This window comes from Staurois parvus, unplaced genomic scaffold (genome assembly GCF_062004578.1).
Source record: "Staurois parvus isolate SC_StPar_1 unplaced genomic scaffold, SC_StPar_1.0 ptg000172l, whole genome shotgun sequence".
NCBI lineage: Eukaryota > Metazoa > Chordata > Amphibia > Anura > Ranidae > Staurois > Staurois parvus.
The window spans coordinates 1333844-1355748 of record NW_028317968.1 but is presented as its reverse complement, the minus strand read 5'-3'; the positions used below and the strand labels follow the sequence as shown (position 1 = coordinate 1355748).

Genomic DNA, 21905 nt, shown 5'->3' with positions numbered 1-21905 from the left:
GAAGGGGGTTGTTCTAGGAGGGGCATTGGGAGGGGATTATACTAGGAGGGGGGATTTGGAGGATAGGATTTGTGCTGGGAGGGGAGGGGGGATTTGGCAGGGAGGATTTCTGCTAAGATGTTAAATTTGAGGATAATATGACGTGTGCTAGGAGGGATGATTTTTTTTGGGTGAGACATGAATGAGGGCACTCAACAGATCTTCTCCTCCCCTCATAGCACATAACTGAGATTTGCTTGAATTTCCTTACAGACACAGCCTCAATCTGTAGCCAGCTATACACTGTGCAGATGGATGCTGTGTCTGTAAGGGAATCCAATCTCAGCTATGTGGTGTGGAGGAACTCTGAGTACCCAGGCTGTTTGCAGTGTGGGGAAGGAAGGAGGAGATCTAAAGAGTGTTCTGTCAGCAGTGACTCTGTCCCCTTCTCTGCTGACCATTGTCTTCTGCCCTGCTGACCCCTGTCCTCTGCACTGCTGACCCCTGTCCTCTGCCCTGCTGACCCCAGTCCTCCATCTTGTTGACCTGATAACCCCTTTTCTAGACCCTGATGATCCCTGTCATATGCTCTGTTGTCTACTCTGGTGACCCCCTGTACACTACCCTACTGACTCTTGTACACTGTCTTTTGGTCTGATAACCCCATGTACACTGTTCTACAAACTAATGGCTTCTGTAGACTGCCCTATAAACTGTTGATCCTATCCTCTTCCCTGCTGACCCCCTGTATACTACCCTACTGACCTCACATCTTCTGCCTCCCTGAAAATTTTTACTGCACCCCCACAGACAGGCTCCATCCAGCCCTGTTGAGCTACTAGCCAGGCTTTAAGAGTTACTCACCACCAGTTTCCCCACAAAACCCCTTCTCTGCCTCACCCTTAATCCCACCTCTAAACACGCCCTCATAAATTATCTAATGAACTAACACTGTTAAATGCTATATGCGGTTCACATGATTGGAGTGCAGTTTTGATGTGGCACGGGAAATGCACAGAAATCAGTGCAAATTCTGCACCACATCAGTGTGAATTCTGCACTGCATCTGTGTGAACCAGGCCTAGGCCTGGTTTACACTGATGCGGTGCTGAATTTGCAGATTTCTGCGCATTTCCAGCACCGCATTAAAATCACACTCCGTTCATGTGAATAGCTGCACACCAAAGCATCCTCTCATGACGTTCACTTACCGTTAGAACACATTTTAAGATGTGTAGACTCAGTTTAACTCTAATGAGACTCTCATCAGAGTTAAACTGAGCCTATACAAATTTTCTCATGATTTGTTCTACCAGTAAGTGTTCACGGGCAGGCTGGCACTCACTCACTTTTTCTGGTCCGGGCCAGCAACCCGTCGTGTCTGCCACAGCAGTAGTGACACCTATAAGGCATCAGGCCATGGGATCTCCGCCCCCTTCACAATCATGGGTCTGCTAGCCCCCTGCTCCGACGGACATAAAGGGAACTGAGCAGCCATGGAGAGATGGTGCGGGCCCGAGGGTCAGCCCAGCTGCCACAGCTGCTTTGAGCCCCACATATACATGCAGCCCGTTAGCTCCATCCCACTGGGAAAATGCCCGGAGTGCCCTATGGCCTGGGACACACTTGCCCCCACGTTATTTCCACTCGCCAAATGCGAGCAGACAAGTGGAAATTTTGAGGCCTGATCTATCTTATCATCCAGAAATCTAATCATTCGCTATAATAACACACAACTGCACAGTAGGTACATACGCTAAACAACTGATCAGACTCCTGTTATGTAATTCCAAAACAGTAATCTTATTAAAATGGAAAGATGGACATTATCATCATCTTTAACGACATACTAAAGAAACCTACACTAGTAGAACCTGCCTGGCTGAGTCAAAGTCTGTGGACCATGGTTAGCAGCTGTTCAAAATCTGGATCTGGTTTAAGCTATGTTCTGACTATGTAACAGTCTGTACTAATGTTTGATATAGGTCATTTTTGTATAGCTACAAAAAATTTCTGATCTATAGGGGGTTATGAGAAGACAATTGTATGAGTGTGTGTGCTTGCAGTGAATAAATACAATGGAAGCATGTTGTTTTGACATATAGTCTTTATTGCTTGTTTTACATAGCAATGTCTGAAAAATTTTCATAAATAATATACTTTAAAAAATGTAATCTCACAAATGTTTAAATATCTCATTGACAAGAGGATAAAACCTCCCCTACATAGGTCTAGTCTAAAGGAGGCTTAAACGAATCATGTCATATTATAAAACCTTTAAAGCTCACATAATATGGCAGAAAATCAATTTAAGAACCAAAAGCTGAAATATGCATACTGTGCCCTTGCAAAGCAGTTGCTTCAGATCCCTTGAACTTGATTCTGCATGATTTTGCAATGGGACCTGCATTCATTCAGTACAGTTTCTTCTAATGCAAGACAATGAGAATATGCAGCAGAACTGAGGTAGGTTAAATGTTAAAAGCCTCTCTTATAGGTTATATTTAGTTTCAAAGTTAGGATTGGAGGAGGGAAATTAAATGTTATAGAACAGATAAAGGTTTAAGCGTTGGGTGGCATTAAGGGCTCATATTACAGGGTAGGGGTTAAGTGTTCAGGTAGAGAATAGAATGGCACCTGCTTCCTCTGGGTTGATTTATGTAGTTAATTGTACTTTTCGAATGGGTTTTCTATTTAGGAATCTTCTGGCTGTATATCAGTTCTGATTAGATTTCAGTCTGATGCACAACCCTCTGCTGGAGCATTTTCCACTCTGCTAGCATTTTGTCTTGGAGATTTCTAAAGATAGAAAACCTACTCCTAAAGCTCCACTGACTGCATCAACCAGCCCTGAAGAAGGAGTGACATCATACCCCTGAAATGTGTTGGCTTCCTGCTGAAGATTTCAAGTTAAAGGAGTTTTTGGGACACTTGCCACTTTAAATTTTGTGGTTCTCTTCACCCTTGGTACATATGACATACACCTGAGGACTCCGCCCATTCCCCCCACCTGTTTTGGAGGTCCTCTTTCTGTTTTTGTTCTGGTGACTGTTGTCACTGGAAGAACAAGCAAGGAAAAAATAACATCTTACAGCTGTCAGAGAAAAAAGATCTCTCAATCAGGATACCTCTCTCAGAAAACTGCCAAAGGTAGATTTTATATTTCTAGGTCTAAACAAGTAATTTTTTATCTCACATATCCAAGAGTTATTTTGTGCTACTGCAGGAGATTTTTGGGGGGTAATTGTTAAAAGAATAGCATCATGAGATTCATGTTACAGGGGTACACAGAAATATAGGAATAAACTCAGGTGCTGAGCGAGTTATCTAGAAAATAAGAGGGTAATTGTTGATGCATTCTGCTGTTTGAAAAATAGTGTGACTTTATACAATCCTGGGAGATTGATTGCTTTGTTATGTTATTTCAGATCCATTTTATAGCAGTATAGCAGTACTGGAACTGGTATACAAAGAAAGTAAATGATTACATGAGATTTTATTTTGTACAACTATAAATAGCCAGTGTAGCCATAGTCTTCTAAAATCAATACCATAGGTATATAAAAAAATTCAAATAATAATCATATGATTTAATGATTGATGGACCTATAGTTATTTACTCGACCTAACTGCATTATTGCCCTATCATAGAAGAACATTTACTGTTTTGATACAGATATCATTATCAATTACATAAGATCAGAATTGTACAGCTGCAAGACAAAAATCACCCATACAGCCCAAACTGAACTGCAATAAATTGTCCAAACATCTTGGGAATAAAAAATTGAATTGTGACTAATCTCCATCTCCTGTTCAATTCCATGGAGGAGATTAATCACAAAGGGCTAAGTTATGGGTAATGTAGGGTAATGCACTATATATGTGTGTTTTGCACTGCATTGCCATTCATTGTTAATTACACCCCAAAGGAAATATACATTGTGCTGCAGCGCACCACACTGCACAGAAATAATTGCTCTGTGTGGTGCAGTGTTCTGTATTTTGTAGAGCAGAGCAGGACCTATTTTGTGTGTGTTAAAGTATGTTGATACCCTTTTAAAATTAATGGCCTGCCTAACACAATGCAGCTCAATGCACAAGAACACATGTTGAAGCACACTGGATTGCATGGGTCTATTTGCCTTGTGCTTCATAAAATTGTGGTTATTGTGCAATTGAGATTGAGACCACTCAATCTCACAATTTGTATTTTGGTATTGTACAATTGTAAGATATCACTCAATCTCACAGTTGTGGAGATCACACAATGTCACAAAAATTGCATTTCCCTATGTAGCCTAATCAAATCTAAAGTGATACAAATATTGTAGGTTGCAATGCTCGGTGCTGGTTGAAAATGTAACATGCTGAATTTAAACACAACCCAACTCATTACAATTTATCAAGGATAGTGACTCCTGCCAAAAAAATGCACATCTGCACAATGCATTAAAAAATAATGTCAAAACACATCAACTCAAGTGCATTTAGTGCATATCAACATGCGTTAAATGCCATAGAAGTGATGTCAACCAGCCCCGATGTTTTGTGTCTGAATTTTTTAATTTGATTATTATATGCCTATACTATTATTTTCAAAACCAAAATGGATGGACATTAAAGGGAATCTGTCATTGGAAATTTGAGGCTTGACCTTCTTCAAAAAGTATTAGTTACCAGGCTGCCATGGTGATCTTTTGGTTTAATTCATTTCCGAGTCACTTAGATCTCTTGGGTTTCCTTTAACCAGTTGATGACCGCCCTATAGCAGCTTTTACTACTACAGAGCGACCACTATATATACGTGATTCTGCACTTCTGGTAGGGTGAGCAACACCCCTGGTGCACCACTTCTGCTGTGATTACTCACAGCAGAATCTGATCAGCGAGTGCCAACCAATAGATGACCACCGGCACCCGCTGATGGGTGAGGAGAGAGACAGAACACAGCTCTGCCTATGTAAGCAAGACAGCTGTGTACTATCAGCGTGAATAAAGTCCAGCACATCCCTTAGTAAAAACACCATATAGTACACATATAAACACTGGTAAGGAACACAGTTAACCCTTTGATTGCCCTAAATGTTAAACCCCTTCCCAACCAGTGTCATTGACAGTGTAAATGTTTAGCACTGATCACTGTATTAGTATCATCGGTTCCCACAAAGTGTCAGTTAGTGTCTGATTGTCCACCACAATATCGCATTCCCGCTATAAGTCTCTAATCACTGCCATTACTGGTATACACAAAAAAGTTTCCTGTATATATGACATAGTTTGTAGACAATTGAGCAAACCAATCAATACACACTTATTGGGATTTTGTTTATGAAAAATACATAGAATACATATTGGCCTAAATTTATGAAGAAATTAGATTTTTTAGATTTTTATTATTGGCTATGTTTTATAGCAGGAAGTAAAAGGGTTTTTTTTCCAATTTATATAATTTATCCACCACAAGAAAGCACTATTTGTTGTGAAAAGAATTACATAAAGTTAATTTGTGTACAGTGTAGCATGACTGCGCAATTGTAAGTTAAATTAATGCAGTCCCGTATAGCAAAAAAATGGCCTGGTCAGAAATCTTCCAGAGGGCAAGTGGTTAAACTTTGGTTATGCTTTTTTTTTTTTTTTTTAAAACTGGGGTAATTTACTGTAAGAGTAAATCGTGTTCACTTTGAAAAGTCAATGTTCACTTATTAAACAAGATGTCCACTTTGACTACCCGAATATGAGCAGGGAAATAAAAAGTATAAGCATTTGCCTTGCATGTGTTTGAACAATGAGCCCTCATGCACACTTGACGTTTTTACAGCTGCTGTTTTTGGCTTTTGACGGTTTTGTCTACAGCTAGTAAACCCCCCAGCATGTTATCCTATGTGTCTATGCACACAGACTGTAATCAACGTTTTTTGGCTGGTACGTTTTTTGGCTGGAAAGAAAACCCAGAACTAGTGGGTTTCTAGAGGAGTTTTTTAGCTGTAAAAATGCTCTAACGCTGCAAAACGCAATAAATGCCGCAAACCAGTGTTTTTGGACTTTTTTCTTTTTTTGACCAAAAAATTTATTTTTTGGTAAAAAAAATGCTAAAAACCGCAAACACGGAAAGATGCGGGAAAATGCAGCTAATCGTAGCTAAATGCTAAAGCAAAAACGCTAAAAAGCTGAAAAACTCAAGTTTTTAACATTACTTTACACAGCTAATGTTACCAGCATTATCAAAACGTCCCGTGTGCATGAGGGCTTAAAATGAATACAGTGTCACTTTTTTACTAAGCTACATTAAATTCACTTGACTAAATAACATTTACTTTGCAAAGTGAAAATTGTCTATTCTCTAATAAATCACACCTATTGATTCAACATACTACTTGATTTAACTGCATGGACATTTAGGGCATTTGCACTACACACCTGTGCTCTGCTCATGCAGGGCAATGCAGTAGGTTTTATTTGATACGGCCTTTACGTCACATAGTCATCTTTTTGTCATTGCCCCACCACTCTGTTCAGCTGCCAGAGTGAAGAAAAGAAGGCCACTGTAAGTTCTGAATCACTCTATTCCCACCTTACACTGGGCTGAGGCATGAACCCACGTGACAGCCATGCTGTGGAGGGGTACTTTGAAACAAACCTCTTGCTTTTGCCCTGCATTGACAACACACAAGTTTGCTCTAAAAATGTCCTTCATTCGCCTCTATTTTAGTGTAATTAATTCTTTGCCTGCTTTTTAACTAGCATATTGTATATTAATACCATGTCATAATAAAAAGTAGAATTACAGAATTTAGGTAGCAGTCACTTTGGAAGGGTAATTATATGTTACAATCTTTATGACATGTACATACATTCATTCTCATTTCTATTTACACTGCAGAATGAAATCAGTATACAGTTACAAAACACCAACATATACGGTACTGTATAGTTATAGAGAAACACAACTTTTTTGTTTACATGTCCTGAGAAAGAGGTCTTTTGCCACGAAAGGAGTCGAAATGCTCATAATGTGGTTTATAGGTGCCACGGGTGAAATAATCAAAATTTCCATATACACCTACATTGTAGTGCAGCGTTTGTTTCCAACAAATGTCCCGACTAATTAAAAGAAAAAAAAAGGGATTGTTACGACAACAAAACAACATATCTGTACAAATGTTGCTGAGTAAACCAAATTATACAATATTGCTAATAAAATAAACCACAGATAAATCAAAATAAATAGGTACATACAAAATTAACCTGTTGCTGTATATGTTCTAATGTTGACAATTATACCGAAACATTGCTTTCGGAGTTCTGTTTTTGGGAATAAATTCGTTTGTTAGAATCAAAAGAATCCAATTTTTGGGGAACCACTATCCGTTCTGTTCTTGGTTTCTGATTAAGGAATGTGTATTCACTTTATTGAATTTGTAAAACTGAGCCTTTTGGTAAATTTCAGAAAAGTCATATTTTCAGTTCAGAGAAAGATAATTCTTGAAATCAGAATTCTTCACAAATGAAACTTTTGTTGTTTTGACTGCCTGCAGTCAGCAACTGCTGACCCTTGCACATTGCTAAATAAATGGTATGCATAATCTGAAAATCACATTTAGTTCAATTTGAAACGGGTTGGCACAGGTAACAAGGAACTGGCAGCTATTTCCAGGGTTTTTTTGGGGGGTCCTGTGCTGTGACAGAGAACATCATGATTTGCCACTTGTCCTTGGGGGGGTGCCACTTAAATCTGGGGGGGCAAAGCCCACCACAAAATGCACCGCCCTAGATCCAGCCCTGGTGGTCAGACAGCTTGCCCCCCACTAAATGCAAATGAAAAATCAAAAAGTGGGCGCACCGGCCTAGTGCATTATCATTTAAAATATTTATTGAAAGAATACAAAAGTAGGTATCATACTCACAATGGACATATAAAACATAGGCATATCACAATGAACAAGGTGTTCAATCCATATAGCAGCTGAGTCCATATGATGGAACCCTGGGTGACCAACCTACTGACGCGTTTCGAAGACTCAGCCTCTTCCTCAGAGCCCTCGAAACGCATTAGCCAGTTGGTGGACTTAGATGCTATATGGATTAAACACCTTTGTTCATTTTCATGACACTTACTTTTTTATACTTTCAATAAATATTTAAAATGATAATGCACTAGGCCGGTGCGCCCTCTTTTTGTTTTTTCATTTGCATTTAGTGAGTTTGGACTACCCCGGTCCATTGAGGGCAGCAAGCAGTGCATATTCCAGAACATTTACATTGTCATTCTAGCCTCTGCTGAGTCCATCCCCAGCGCATGAGTAAAGAATTTTCTGTGTTTGTTTAGCTTGCCCCCCACTGCCTGACAAACACTCCTAGAAAGTAGATGAATTTGTGAGTGGCGGCACTGGTCTCTGGCAGTAGGGGCCACTCTGGAGACCAGCAATGCCATTCATAAAGATCACACAGTCTGCAGCACTGTGTATCTGTCTGTGGCTGCATCTAAATATACACAGCTCTGGAGTGCTCAGCAATCTCTTTTACGATTTAGGATTTTTTATAGAGCCTATACAGTAGGTTTATGTAAGTGAAACAGCACTGTCATAATGGAGTATGAGGTGGGTACAAGCAGTGCAGACTGCATACTGTGTATACCGTTTATAGGTTTAGACAATTATACCATGCCCATTTTTGGAGCAAATTGCTTATTTTCTCAGACCCAGGGTGTCCTTCATTCATAAGTGACAAAGTTTGGAGATATGATACAGGGCATCTGCAGACAGATTACACAGAGCCACAGCTCTGTATGATCTTTTACTATTATGAATGAACTGGCAGCACTAATAATAGTATCAGATAACTCAGCTTAGAGAGGGGATGGGGGTCTACCTCCCCACACAGCAACATCTTGAATGTGGATGTCAGGAAGGTCATGCCAATGTTTCTCCGGGACAAATATCTGTGCGCAGGCTAGCACAGCAGCTACAAATACTGTAGCTCATGACTTTTTAAGAAAGATTTTGGAGCCACGTGTAACTTTACAATAGTTTATAGTTTGCTTCCAACTGCACCTGCCCAAGACTGAGTGACACAGAGGGACTGGTCTAGCAGCCTTCTGGGATGTGTGATGCGTTATCCCAGGTGGCTGTGGTTTGACTGGGGAAGGGTTGGGCTGAGCTGATGTCATTCTGGCTTGGTGAATAGTATGAAAGTGGGAGTCAGTACCTGTCAAAAAAGTACTCATGCCTCAAATTAGAAAAAAAATTATTTTCGGCTAAAGGCCTGCTTTAACAATATTTTCCAGGCAGTTGACAGCTAATGTATGATGTCAATAGCACTATGTAGATATTATGAAACAATATTTAAAATACTTGGTTTTACATGAACTATGGGCCTAATGACAAATTTAAATATTTTATTAAGTATTAAAGTTCTTTCGCTGTAGTTGAAAAAAAAAAGAAAAGCTGTTATACATAAAAGATAGAGTAACTATTAGTATGCATGAAAAAGTTTCACGTCTGGGACTCTTTCTGACTTGTCGATGTATTGGTCCTATAGACATCTACAAAAATTTTCAACACCCAAACAGATAGAAAGTCAGTCTGACAAAAAGGTTAAAGCAGCTGTCTTGGTCTCCAGTGGTCTGATACAGTGCTGTAATCAACCGTACTGCTGGTGGAGCCTGAATGCTGTTGATTGGAGCACTGGGCAGGTGGTGGTTTTGGGCAAAGTGGGGTTGGGAGATTGGGTTGGGTGTTTAGACTGCTGGATATCAAGTTCATTGCACTCTGTGTAGCTAGCACAGTGCATTTTAAAGTTGAGTACACACTGGCTGAAAATCAGCCAGTTCAAGAGGAAGCCCCTGTCAGAATGCAAAGACACAGCGGGGGAGTTAACCATACCAATGTCGCTTGTGTTGGTATGGCGATCTGTCAGGTTTTTTTTCCATTCAGTCCCCAGTGTGAACCAAGCTTTACTCTTATAAGGCAAATAGGACAATTGGAATAAAAAGAAGTCTACATTTATTACTGTTTATGCAGCCTGATTGCATTACAGTAATATATGACGAAGCTTAAACTGAGTTTTAAGCTAGTCATAGACAGCAGTTGCCTACCCATCAACAATGTATGAGAAGACTCTTCAGCATTCAGTATTTCTGGGAGTCTTCCAATGCATGCCACGACTCTTTTCTTCAGCCACATGACACTGTTGAGTTCTGTAAAGATGTTGGGGTTTGGAGGAAAGGACTACAGCACATGATGAGGGACACAGGCATCCAAAACTCCTGGAAGTGTTGAATGCTGGAAGTATGACTGGGATTGTAGTACTAGAGTGGAGGTAAGGGGTAAGGTAAGAGACATGGGCTGTCAGACTGGTAAATGAATATCTGTCCATTTACAGGGGCCAGCCATTTTGAATTCCTTAACCCCTTCACGCCGGCGCTTCCTGGCCCTTTAACAGTTTCAGAAGCCGGGAGGCGGGATGAGCGGGGTTTAGGGATCAGGTGACCGCCGTGACGTGTCATCACCGCGGTCACATGATCGGGAAAGGTCCCGATCGAAAGAGGAGACCGTGACCTTTCCGTGAGTAACGGACATGTGTGCTGGGAGCGCGCAGGGCACGCGCTCTCAGCACATATGTTTTGTTTTTACTAGAACGCAAATGTGTGGCCGCTCGGCGTCTAGGCCCAGACACTGGGAGGCAGCACATTTGTGTGCGGTCGGCGCGAAGAGGTTAAAGATTAGCAGGGACATGTTACATCATTACTTCAATCAACATAAGGCCCTGACAATGTACACATTTCTGTGCTAGTAGAAGGGTGCAAATGGACATACTACTGTTCTAGATTAGCTGAATAGTTAATGATCATCTCATGTCTCAAATAATAAGTTATGTTTAAAGGATGATTAGGCTTTAAAATGTTTTCTTACCCTCCAATAACTAATGCAGCAATTAAGCTTATTGCCAAAACAGCTAGTAAAATAGAAAGTATGGTAGTTACGACAATCATTCCTCCACTTCGGCCACCAGGTTCAACAGTTTCGTTAAATTCTCTTTCTGGAAAAAAAAGATTCAGGCATTTTTATGAGGAAATTATCCAAATAAAGTAATTTTGGTTGAATTTTTGAAACCTGGAAAAAGTTTTTCATTTCTGGAGTAGTTTTTTCATAAACAAAAAGTTCATGGCTGAAGTTTAATTGTTCAAATAAAACAAGAAATGTGACCAATGGACAACAAGTCCAGCTTCTCTTCAGATCTGTATAAATAATTAGAATGTGGCAGTAATGATGAGGCTTATATAGTCAATGGGCTACTCTCAGAATACTTTATTTCATTAAAGTGGTATTAAACCCAAACCCAAAAATGTAACATGTTGTAGCTTACGAATCCTTAGATGTGGTGGCTGCATTTGTTTTCTTTTTTTAGTCTTTTTCCCCTCTGTTTTCACCTGGTGATCTGGCCAGTAACACAACTCCTGTAATAGAGTGCCCCCACTCTGCATGAAGGAGCACAGGGGCACCTTTGGACAGCAGCTTTACTTTGCTGTATACATTGGTGTCACCTCTGTCTTTGTTGCCTTATAATGATTAATCAGATTCACACATTGACTAAATTTTAATTTCAACTGTCTGAATCTGACCAGACTTTAAGGGGTTCAAAGGCACATTCCCATAAAAAAAATTTTAAGAAATAATGTCCAATTTGTTACTTATTTAATTCAAATTTAAATTGAAAACACTGTGGTTGCTGACACAGAAGTAAGTGTTACTAAACCCACAACAGTAAAATCAGTCTGTATACGCAGTAAAGCATGCTTGTTATTCTCACTGTGGAACCCAAGGGGTTAATCCTCTGAATTGTGTAAAACTGCTGTTTAATCCTGACTTCTCTGATCCTCCCCATCTTCCATTGTCTCCCTCTTATCTCTTGATAAGACATATTGTGTGGAGTCACTCTGCACTTGCTCAGTTTGGTGTGTATTGCTAGAGAGGTTTTTTTTTTCTTCTTGGGAGAGTGCATGTGATCAGCACAGGGCCAATCAGCACTGTCCAGACAGAGGTCAGGGTTTCTGCATCCTCCTAGAGCAGAATGAAAACTCCTCCTACAAGCTTTAACCAGTACTCTGCTGAACACTAATAGAAGTCACAAGACTGCTCCAACTGCTGATGAGAAACGGTATTAAGCAGTTTATATTTACTAAAATAATTGCATTTCCATGTTGTGTGTACTGTGGGAGACCAGATATAGTGAATGCAGGGTCCTGGGTTTAGTAACACTTTAATGTTTATTGGTGATCTATAATATAGAGGATGAAAACAAAATGGCATTAAGCTCAATTCACAAATCCTAAACACCAGGATAAGGATACCTATTTTCCAAACAAATGGCAGCTATTTTCAGCCAAATCATATGAGATTTGAAAATCAGTCACATGACTGAAAATAAATAACCTTCTCCTTGTGCGGAGGTTTATGACTTGAACCTGTTTGCAGATATTAAAGCGGAACTAAACTCCCAAAAATGCGTGCCTTCAACTTCCAGTGATACAGAGGCAGGGGCGTTCTGACAACTCATGGGGCCGCCGGGCAATAGGGGATCATGGGGCCCCTGTGTCCTTGCCCAAAGTAAAAAAAAGGTTATTAAAAAGGTACCAGGGGCATCTCATGGGGCCCCCTACTGACCCTGGGCCCTCCGGCAGTGCCCGAGTTTCCAAATGGTCAGTCCGCCCCCGTACAGAGGTTACATCCCTTGCTGACTACTGCTGTATTCTCCTTAGGCTACTTCCACGTCAGGTTTTCATCATTTCAATTGCCAGTGGGGGGTGGCTTCACCCCACTTATGTGCACTGGAGTAAATCATTCTGGCATGGCTGGAGTGTTCTGGAAATGCACACTGAGCTCCGCATGCACAGCTCAGTGAACATTCAATAGAAGACTGCAAGCAGGCAAGTAAATGTATGTTATTGCAGAAGAGACATAGCATGTCTATTCCGCAATAAAGAGCTGTGTGCTCACAATTTTCAACAAGATATTTGACATTCAACCTAAATATGTTAAATTAATTTCTTACGTTTTGGAACCACAATATTATTGGACCATTGTGTTTGATTGACTAGCCCAGTACTCGACAGTAAAATAAATTTCACTCTAAAAAAAAAAAGATGCAGTTTTAGTGGATAGTAAATGCTTAAAAACATTTTTAAAATATTATTGTAATTATAGAAACGTACAATAATCAAGCAGAAAATGTGTCTGCATTTTATTTAACATATAACAAATTATATTGTAGTTAACTAATTTTAAAGAATATACACACTCTTTCACATCCCTTGAGTTTTCCTGCTTTAAAAAGAGAAACCACACGGCTGAAATCTACCCAGACATAGCGAGCACATGTACCTACTAACCTTGATGGGTAATGCAAAGTAATAAAATTCTTCTCATTCTGGGTTTTTGTAAACTTTGTACAACATAATTTGCTTCAGTTTTCTTTGGTCTTTCAGGTTAGTCCCACAGTGTTCACCATAGAGGAAAAAAATGTATGTACTGGCTGCTGCTGAACTGATTTCAGAAGGACAACACACATCCAGCAAATGCAAGAAGTATCAGATGTGTACTAAATAAATAAATAGATCAGTATACTACTAGATGATAACACAAAATAATAAACCAAAATATAACAAATGAAAAACCCCCAACGCCAAAAAACACTTTCTCTCCCAAAAGTCCAAAACAGTCCAACTTTTATTCAGCGTCTCTGTGTATAAAATAACCAGTGGTACTAATATTTTCTTCGTGAATATTCTTCTTCCACAAGTGCCAAAGAGCCTCAGATGACGTCAGACGTGACCTCGGACGTAAACCGGAAGTTGCGGAGCAGCCATTTTGGAAAAGGTTTTTTACACTGTTTGCCAGTCTTATACATGCTGAGACACCTTGTCTTTCACACCCGTTTTTAGGATGTAACATGTTCCCAATGCTGCAGCTACTGGCTGATCCCCCCCATGACAGAAGTACAGGGAGAAGCTCCGCCCCTTAGTGGCTGTCAGTTTGTAGTTCTCAATGAACATCCACAACGCTATGGAGCGCAAGCAGATTTCTGACAGTTCCTCAGGAGACCTGCATGGCACCACCAATGCTTTACAGGCTCCTGCATCCAAAAATAATAAATGCACATTTTTTAAATGTGCATTTATTATTTTTGGTCAAAAGGAGAACTTATCCTTTAGGCTCACAGATATACTGTCAGGAATGGACTAGCCAGAAATGGTGGGACTCACCTGCCTTTTGATCTGCAGTACCAGGGCTGGCCAGCGGATGCTCCCAGCAATCAGAGACTCAACTTTGCAGCCAGCTAACACCTGGAACTGATTATGCTGGGGTATTTAAGGGATGGCCAGACTTGCAGACTCTGCCTTGGTGTTGTGTTCTCTTGGGCCCTGTATCCTGTTCCTGCTCTCTGTTCCTGTCTGATTCTCTGCTGACCCTGCTCTGATCCCTGGCTTGTCTGACCATCCCTCTGCCTGACCCTCTGTACTACGCTGCTTGCTACCTGTTCTGATCCCTGGCTTGTGACCCTGACCATCCCTCTGCCTTACCCTCTGTACTACGCTGCTTGCTACCTGCTGAACCTGGCCTGTGACCCCGACCAATCTCCGCTTGCTCCCCCTGTACCTACCTGCCCTTTTGATATTGACCCGGCCTGCCTGACGACGCTTGCTTGTATGTACTGTTATCTGTGGGTGGTTGGTTTGGTTTGGTTTGGTTGCACTGTATTATGTTTTAGTATTGCACTGCGTTTATGTTTGTATTGTTAGTGTTAATAAATTATATTGTTTATAACATATCTGAGGTCTGCGTTTCCCTGCGTCACACACACCTCTGGTCACACCTGGGAGCTCTGACATTACACCAAGGCCAATCCTGACCAGAAGTGGCTGCACAGGGAAGCCATCTTGGCTTGTTGCTGGGAAGGATGGATCTGGATGAGGTTGTGTATTTATATCTGCTAGTGTTTGATGACAGGGAGTATGCTTATCAAACTCTGAAGGAGTATCCCAGGGATCAACTACTAGAATGTATACGGCTCGCTCATGTTCTAGTAGATCAGGGCACAGAGTTCTCTGAGGTGCAGCCTTTGATTGAGGTTTGTGCTGAGTTAGTTTCATCTGGTTCCCCCGAATGCAGGGATGAATTTTTGCCACCATTTAGTGCAGACCAGGTAGAGTCCCTGGTGTGGTTATTAGAGGATGATGTGGGTTACTTTCTGGAGCGTTATTCCACATGTTCACCACAGACACTAAGAGATTGTATAAACGCAGTGCAGTCATTGACCAGACAGGCTTTGTGTAAGCTCAGCTTTGTTCAACCCCTACTGCAGACATGGACAGACTTGTTGCACCCAGCCTCAGTCAGCTTACAAAAACCCAGTCCTGCTTCTAACTCTACTCCTGTATTCCCAACAGCTCCTCCAGTTACAGCCCAGTATACTTGGCTATCTACCGCATGTCAGTCCCCTGTTCCCACTTGCTGCACCTATCCTGCCTTTAACCCTGTAAAAAAGCCCTCTGTAGCAACTGCTCCCTCTCCTGCTCCATCCTCCAGTTTTTCTCTGTCTCCAGCTGCTCCATTCGTTTGCAGACCTACGTTTACTTGCAGTGCTCCAGTAGTTAAAACCAGAAAAAAGCGAAAATTCTTTCCAACCAATACCATCCTGCCAGTATCCAAACCGGTGAACCTGCCTTCCGTGACTCAGCCTGAAGCCTCTACTCAGCCTGAAGCCTCTCTTCAGCCGGATGCCTCTCTTCAGCCGGTTGCCTCTCTTCAGCCGGTTGCCTCTCTTCAGCCTGATGCCTCTCTTCAGCCTGATGCCTCTCTTCAGCCTGATGCCTCTACTCAGCCTGAAGCCTCTACTCGGCCTGATGCCTGCATTCAGCCTGATGCCGCTACTCAGCATGATGAACTGATCCAGCCCGACGATCCTATTAGGCCAGTTGACTCGATGCCCGCTGTTGATCCAGATGATCCGGTACCTGATCCAGTGCCCGCTGTCGTGCCAATTGACTCAGAGCCCGCTGTCATACCTGGTGACCCGGTGCCCACTGCCTTGCCAGATGACGCGGTGCCCGCTGGCAAGCCAAATGACCTGATGCCTGGTGACCCAGTGCCCGCTGTCATACCTGGTGACCCGATGCCCGCTGTCGAGCCAGACAATCCGATACCAGATGACCCAGTGCCCACTGTCGTGCCTGTTGACTCGGAGCCCACTGTCTTGCCAGACGACTCGATGCCCGCTGTTCCGCCAGTTGACTCGATGCCCGCAGTCTTGCCAGACGACTCGGTGCCCGCAGTCTTGCCAGACGACTCGGTGCCCGCAGTCTTGCCAGACGACTCGGTGCCCACAGTCTTGCCAGACGACTCGGTGCCCGCAGTCTTGCCAGACGACTCGATGCCCGCTGTTCCGCCAGTTGACTCGATGCCCGCTGTTCCGCCAGACGACTCGGTGCCCGCAGTCTTGCCAGACGACTCGGTGCCCACTGTCGTGCCTGGTGACTCGGTGCCCGCCGCTTCGTCTGGGGGCCCGAGACCTGTCGCTCCGCCTGGGGGTCCGGCGCCCGCCGCTCCGCCTGGGGGCCCGAGACCTGTCGCTCCGCCTGGGGGCCCGAGACCTGTCGCTCCACCTGGGGGTCCGGCGCCCGCCGCTCCGCCTGAGGGCCCGAGACCTGTCGCTCCATCTGGGGGTCCGGCGCCCTCCGCTCCGCCTGAGGGCCCGAGACCTGTCGCTCCACCTGGGGGTCCGGCGCCTGGCGCTCCGCCTGAGGGCCCGAGACCTGTCGCTCCACTTGGGGGTCCTGCGCCCGCCGCTCCGCCTGGGGGCCCGAGACCTGTCACTCCATCTGGGGGTCTGGCGCCCCGCTGCTCCGCCTGAGGGCCCGAGACCTGTCGCTCCGCCTGAGGGCCCGAGACCTGTCGCTCCGCCCGGGGGCCCGACGCCTGTCGCCCCTCCCGGGGGCCCCGACGCCTGTCGCCCCTCCCGGGGGCCCGACGCCTGTCGCCCCGCCCGGGGGCCCGACGCCTGTCGCCCCACCCGGGGGCCCGGCGCCTGTCGCCCCGCCCGGGGGCCCGGCGCCTGCCGCCCCGCCCGGGGGCCCGGCGCCTGCCGCTCCGCCCGGTGGCCCGCTGCCTGCTGCTTCGCCTGGTAATCCGATGTGCCTCTGCCCGGAGTCCGGCCCGATGTGCCTCTGCCCGGAGTCCGGCCCGGTGTGCCTCTGCCCGGAGTCCAGCCCGGTGTGCCTCTGCCCGGAGTCCAGCCCGGTGTGCCTCTGCCCGGAGTCCAGCCCGGTGTGCCTCTGCCCGGAGTCCAGCCCGGTGTGCCTCTGCCCGGAGTCCTGCCCGGTGTGCCTTTGCCCAATGTGCCTCTGCCCGGTGTGCCCCTGCCCGGTGTGCCGCTGCCCGGAGTCCTGCCCTGTGTGCCGCTGCCCGGAGTCCTGCCCGGTGTGCCAGTCTTTGATATCCTGCCAGTTACCAGACCCGGGCGGTGGAACATTTTGCCCAGCTAGGACTGTTTGGAGCGTCCTGAGGCCGCTCCTTGAGGGGGGGGTACTGTCAGGAATGGACTAGCCAGCAATGGTGGGACTCACCTGCCTTTTAATCTGCAGTACCAGGGCTGGCCAGCGGATGCTCCCAGCAATCAGAGACTCAACTTTGCAGCCAGCTAACACCTGGAACTGATTATGCTGGGGTATTTAAGGGATGGCCAGACTTGCAGACTCTGCCTTGGTGTTGTGTTCTCTTGGGCCCTGTATCCTGTTCCTGCTCTCTGTTCCTGTCTGATTCTCTGCTGACCCTGCTCTGATCCCTGGCTTGTCTGACCATCCCTCTGCCTGACCCTCTGTACTACGCTGCTTGCTACCTGTTCTGATCCCTGGCTTGTGACCCTGACCATCCCTCTGCCTTACCCTCTGTACTACGCTGCTTGCTACCTGCTGAACCTGGCCTGTGACCCCGACCAATCTCCGCTTGCTCCCCCTGTACCTACCTGCCCTATTGATATTGACCCGGCCTTCCTGACGACGCTTGCTTGTATGTACTGTTATCTGTGGGTGGTTGGTTTGGTTTGGTTTGGTTGCACTGTATTATGTTTTAGTATTGCACTGCGTTTATGTTTGTATTGTTAGTGTTAATAAATTATATTGTTTATAACATATCTGAGGTCTGCGTTTCACTGCGTCACACACACCTCTGGTCACACCTGGGAGCCCTGACATATACTGTGTATATATATATATATATATATATATATATATATATATATATATACACACACAATTTGCAGGTGTGAAAGTGACTGACATGTTTTGAGTTGAAAGTGGAAGGCATGTAACATTCTTTGGCTTTCACTGTGTGATGAGGCACCTAGCTAACAGGTGAGACTGAGATTGAGCTCTGCAGTCACTTTTGCAACAGTTGTTTATTTATTCCAGGTCACAATTCTGTGCAATGTCGTTTTGTCTTTTTCAGTCAGTTGACCATGTCAACTGCGCTTATGCTTATTAGACAACGTTTTACCAGAAACTGTATATGCCATCATAACCTTTGATACTGTACCTCACAACACGGCAAAATAAATTGGTCACTTTAGTCACAAAGGCACCAGCTAAAGCTCTTTGAAGCTCTGACATGACTCTGTATTACTAGCAATGCACACAGTGAATTACAAAAGTGAGGCTTCCCATATGTTAGCTAGGTGTCTCATCACACAGCGGAAGCAAAAGAATGTTACATCACTTCCACTTTCAACTCGAAACATGTCATCACTTTCATACCTGAAAATCATGTATTGTTTCCATTTTTTTCTAACCCCTATATATACAGTGAAGGAAATAAGTATTTGATCCCCTTCTGATTTTGAATATTTGCCCACAAAGAAGTGATCAGTCTAAAAATCGAATGGTAGGTGTATTGTAACACTAAGAGACAGAATAGCAACAAAAAGTTAAAAAAGAAATGCATGTCTAACAAATTATGCACTGATTTGCATGTTCATAAGGGAAATAAGTATTTGATCCCCTTCACAAAACATGACTTAGTACTTGTTGGCAAATCCCTTGTTGGCAATCACAGAGGTCAGACGTTTTCCAGGAGGGATTTTGGTCCACTCCTCTTGGCAGATCCTCTCCAAGTCAATAAGGTTTGGTGGCTGACGTTTGGCAACTCGAACATTCAGCTCCCTCCACAGGATTAAGGTCTGGAGACTGGCTAGGTCACTCCAGGACCTTAATGTGCTTCTTCTTGAGCCACTCCTTTTTTGCCTTGGCCGTGTGTTTTGGGTCATTGTCATGTTGGAACACCCATCCACGACCCATTTTCAATGCCCTGGCTGAGGGAAGAAGGTTCTCACCCAAGATTTGACGGTACATTGCCCCGTCCATCATCCCTTTGATGCGGTGTAGTTGTCCTGTCCCCTTAGTAGAAAACACCCCCAAAGCAGAATGTTTCCACCACCATGTTTGACAGTTGGGATAGTGTTCTTGGGGTCATAGGCAGCATTCCTCCTCCTCCTCCAAACACGGCGAGTTGAGTTGATACCAAAGAGCTTGATTTTGGTCTCATCTGACCACAACACTTTCAACCAGTCCTCCTCTGCATCATTCAGATGCTCAGTGGCAAACTTCAGATGGGCCTGGACATGTGCTTTCTTGAGCAGAGGGACCTTGTGGGCACTGCAGGATTTCAATCCTTGTCGGTGAAGTGTGTTACCAATTGTTTTCTTGGTGACTGCAGTCCCAGCTGTCTGGAGAACATTGAGAAGATCCTCACGTGTAGTTCTGGGATGATTCCTCACTGTTCTCATGATCATTGACACTCCATGAGGTGAGATAGTTTATGGTGCACCAGACCTACAGAGACTGACAGTTGTTTTGTATTTCTTCAATTTGCGAATGATTGCACCAACTATTGTCACCTTCTCACCAAGCTGTTGGCGATAGTTTTGTAGCCCAGTCTAGCCTTGTGTAGGTCTACAATCTTGTCCCTGACATCCTTGGACAGCTCTTTGGTCTTTGCCATGTTGGAGAGTTTGGAATCTGATTGCTTGATTGCTCCTGTAGACAGGTGTCTTTTATACAGGTAACAAAATGAGATTAGCAGCTCTCCCTTTAAGAGACTGCTTCTAATCTCAGCTTGTTACCTGTATGAAAGACACCTACCATTTTAGACTGATCATTTCTTTGTGAGTGGGCAAGCATTCAAAATCAGCAGGGGATCAAATACTTATTTCCTTCACTATATATATATATATATATATATATATATATATATATATATATATATATACAGTAGAGATTAGAAAGATAAAAGTCAGATGAATTCACAAATTGTCATTACTTTATCCATTGGGTCTGCATAAAGAATATGATCTTTACTTTTTTTATAAACAGTAGGTGGTCATCAAGCGTTCCAATTTCTATTCATTTTTGTTTTTATAGAAATAATTAAATTTTTGATGTAAGAGATTGTGAATATGAAATTACCATTTGAGTATTATATTTTTATATTTAATTGCTATGTATCTGTTTTGTTTATACCAGCATCTTAGTTACTATGAGATTGGCATTTTTCTGTTTTCCTGTGATTTAAATCATTGTGAGTGATTATTCAGAATGCCTGTGTATTTGATAAAGGGCAGAGATACCTGAAACAGTTATCCTATTGTCCCCAGTGTTGTACAAAGAGTCATTACAAATAAGACCAAGAGAATTGGTGCCTCATCTCCTACTAGGGTTCACATGTATGTCTGGATTACCAGTGGCTGAAATACAAATAGCTTTTAGTGCTTCTAGTATACAGAAATCTTTTCAATGTTTAGTAGTAAAGCTGTCAGGACAAATGATCACCATCCTATTCCCCCTAGACCAGCCATAAGCCATTTGCACCCTAACAATGTTCACCTGTGGACCAGTGTGGGATGGGGTGGGGGATAAAGCATTCAAACTACAGATCTTTACACATATGGAGTGTGCAATTTGCAAAATTGAACTATCACAAAAGCAAAATCAGGGAAACATAAAAATTATTCCTACCTGTATGTACCATTGTTTAATGGACCATTGCAGAATGAACCTTCTGGACAGTTTTTTTCTGAGCCAATTAGCAAAACATGAATGGCGTTGTCGGCGCATGGGTATGCTCCAGCTGGCATAGGTACAGTATGATAGTAATTTGAAATATTATTTATGAATGAAGTATATCTAACCGGGATGCTGAGATGTGTATCATTAATCGAGGAAACAGCTGCAACAAAACAAGAAATTGTTCAAATGTACAGCTAGCCATTCTTTGTATATTCAATGCCTGAACAATTGTTGTTCGAAAGTACTTCAAAATCGTATTTGGTTTTAACATTCGACTTAGGAATTAATATTATTTCCAAAACAAAAACACACACACACTGTTAGAAATTCATCTGTACAGGAAAAGAATTTCCATCCTGCTCCTTCAAATTTTCTCATCACTGTCATTGAAAACAATTGTTAATTTGACCCACTAATTATTAGAAAATTGAATAAACATTCTTGAAACAAAACATTTCAACAGAATTCTACTAGTGTATAGCCATCTTATTAAAACCACTTGCCCTCCACCCTATAACACAAATAATGCTACAGGGCTGCAGGGCTGTGCAATCTCATATATACATTATTTCCATTTCTGGGTAGGGGGCAAGTGCACACGGGTGTCAATCTACCCATGCTGCTATTGGCAGCTAAAGATGTCAATCACCGAGTCCCAGCCGGCGATCCCCGGCCAGCGATCATCGGGTAAATCTGACAAGGGAGAGACCTGTGTATAAACAACACAGGTCTCTCTGCTGTCAGCATGGGCATGCTGTTTTCTATCTCTCTGCACAGCAGAGAGGTACAAAACAGCATGTCTCCCTTGTAA

General features: G+C 43.4%; 1 protein-coding gene across 1 annotated transcript in view; it reads right to left on the bottom strand.

Moving 5' to 3' along the window:
- Positions 1 to 2068: 2068 nt before the first annotated feature.
- LOC149462573 (uroplakin-3b-like) overlaps positions 2069 to 21905 on the bottom strand; it is a 34244-nt gene continuing 14407 nt past the window's right edge. Inside the window, exons 3-6 of the mRNA XM_089676569.1 lie at positions 21044 to 21254; positions 13033 to 13109; positions 10893 to 11019; positions 2069 to 7083 (exon numbers count right to left, since the gene is read on the bottom strand). Of these exons, the coding sequence (XP_089532695.1) occupies positions 6939 to 7083; positions 10893 to 11019; positions 13033 to 13109; positions 21044 to 21254 (560 nt within the window). The 3' untranslated portion in view covers positions 2069 to 6938. The remainder of the gene's footprint in view (positions 7084 to 10892; positions 11020 to 13032; positions 13110 to 21043; positions 21255 to 21905) is intronic.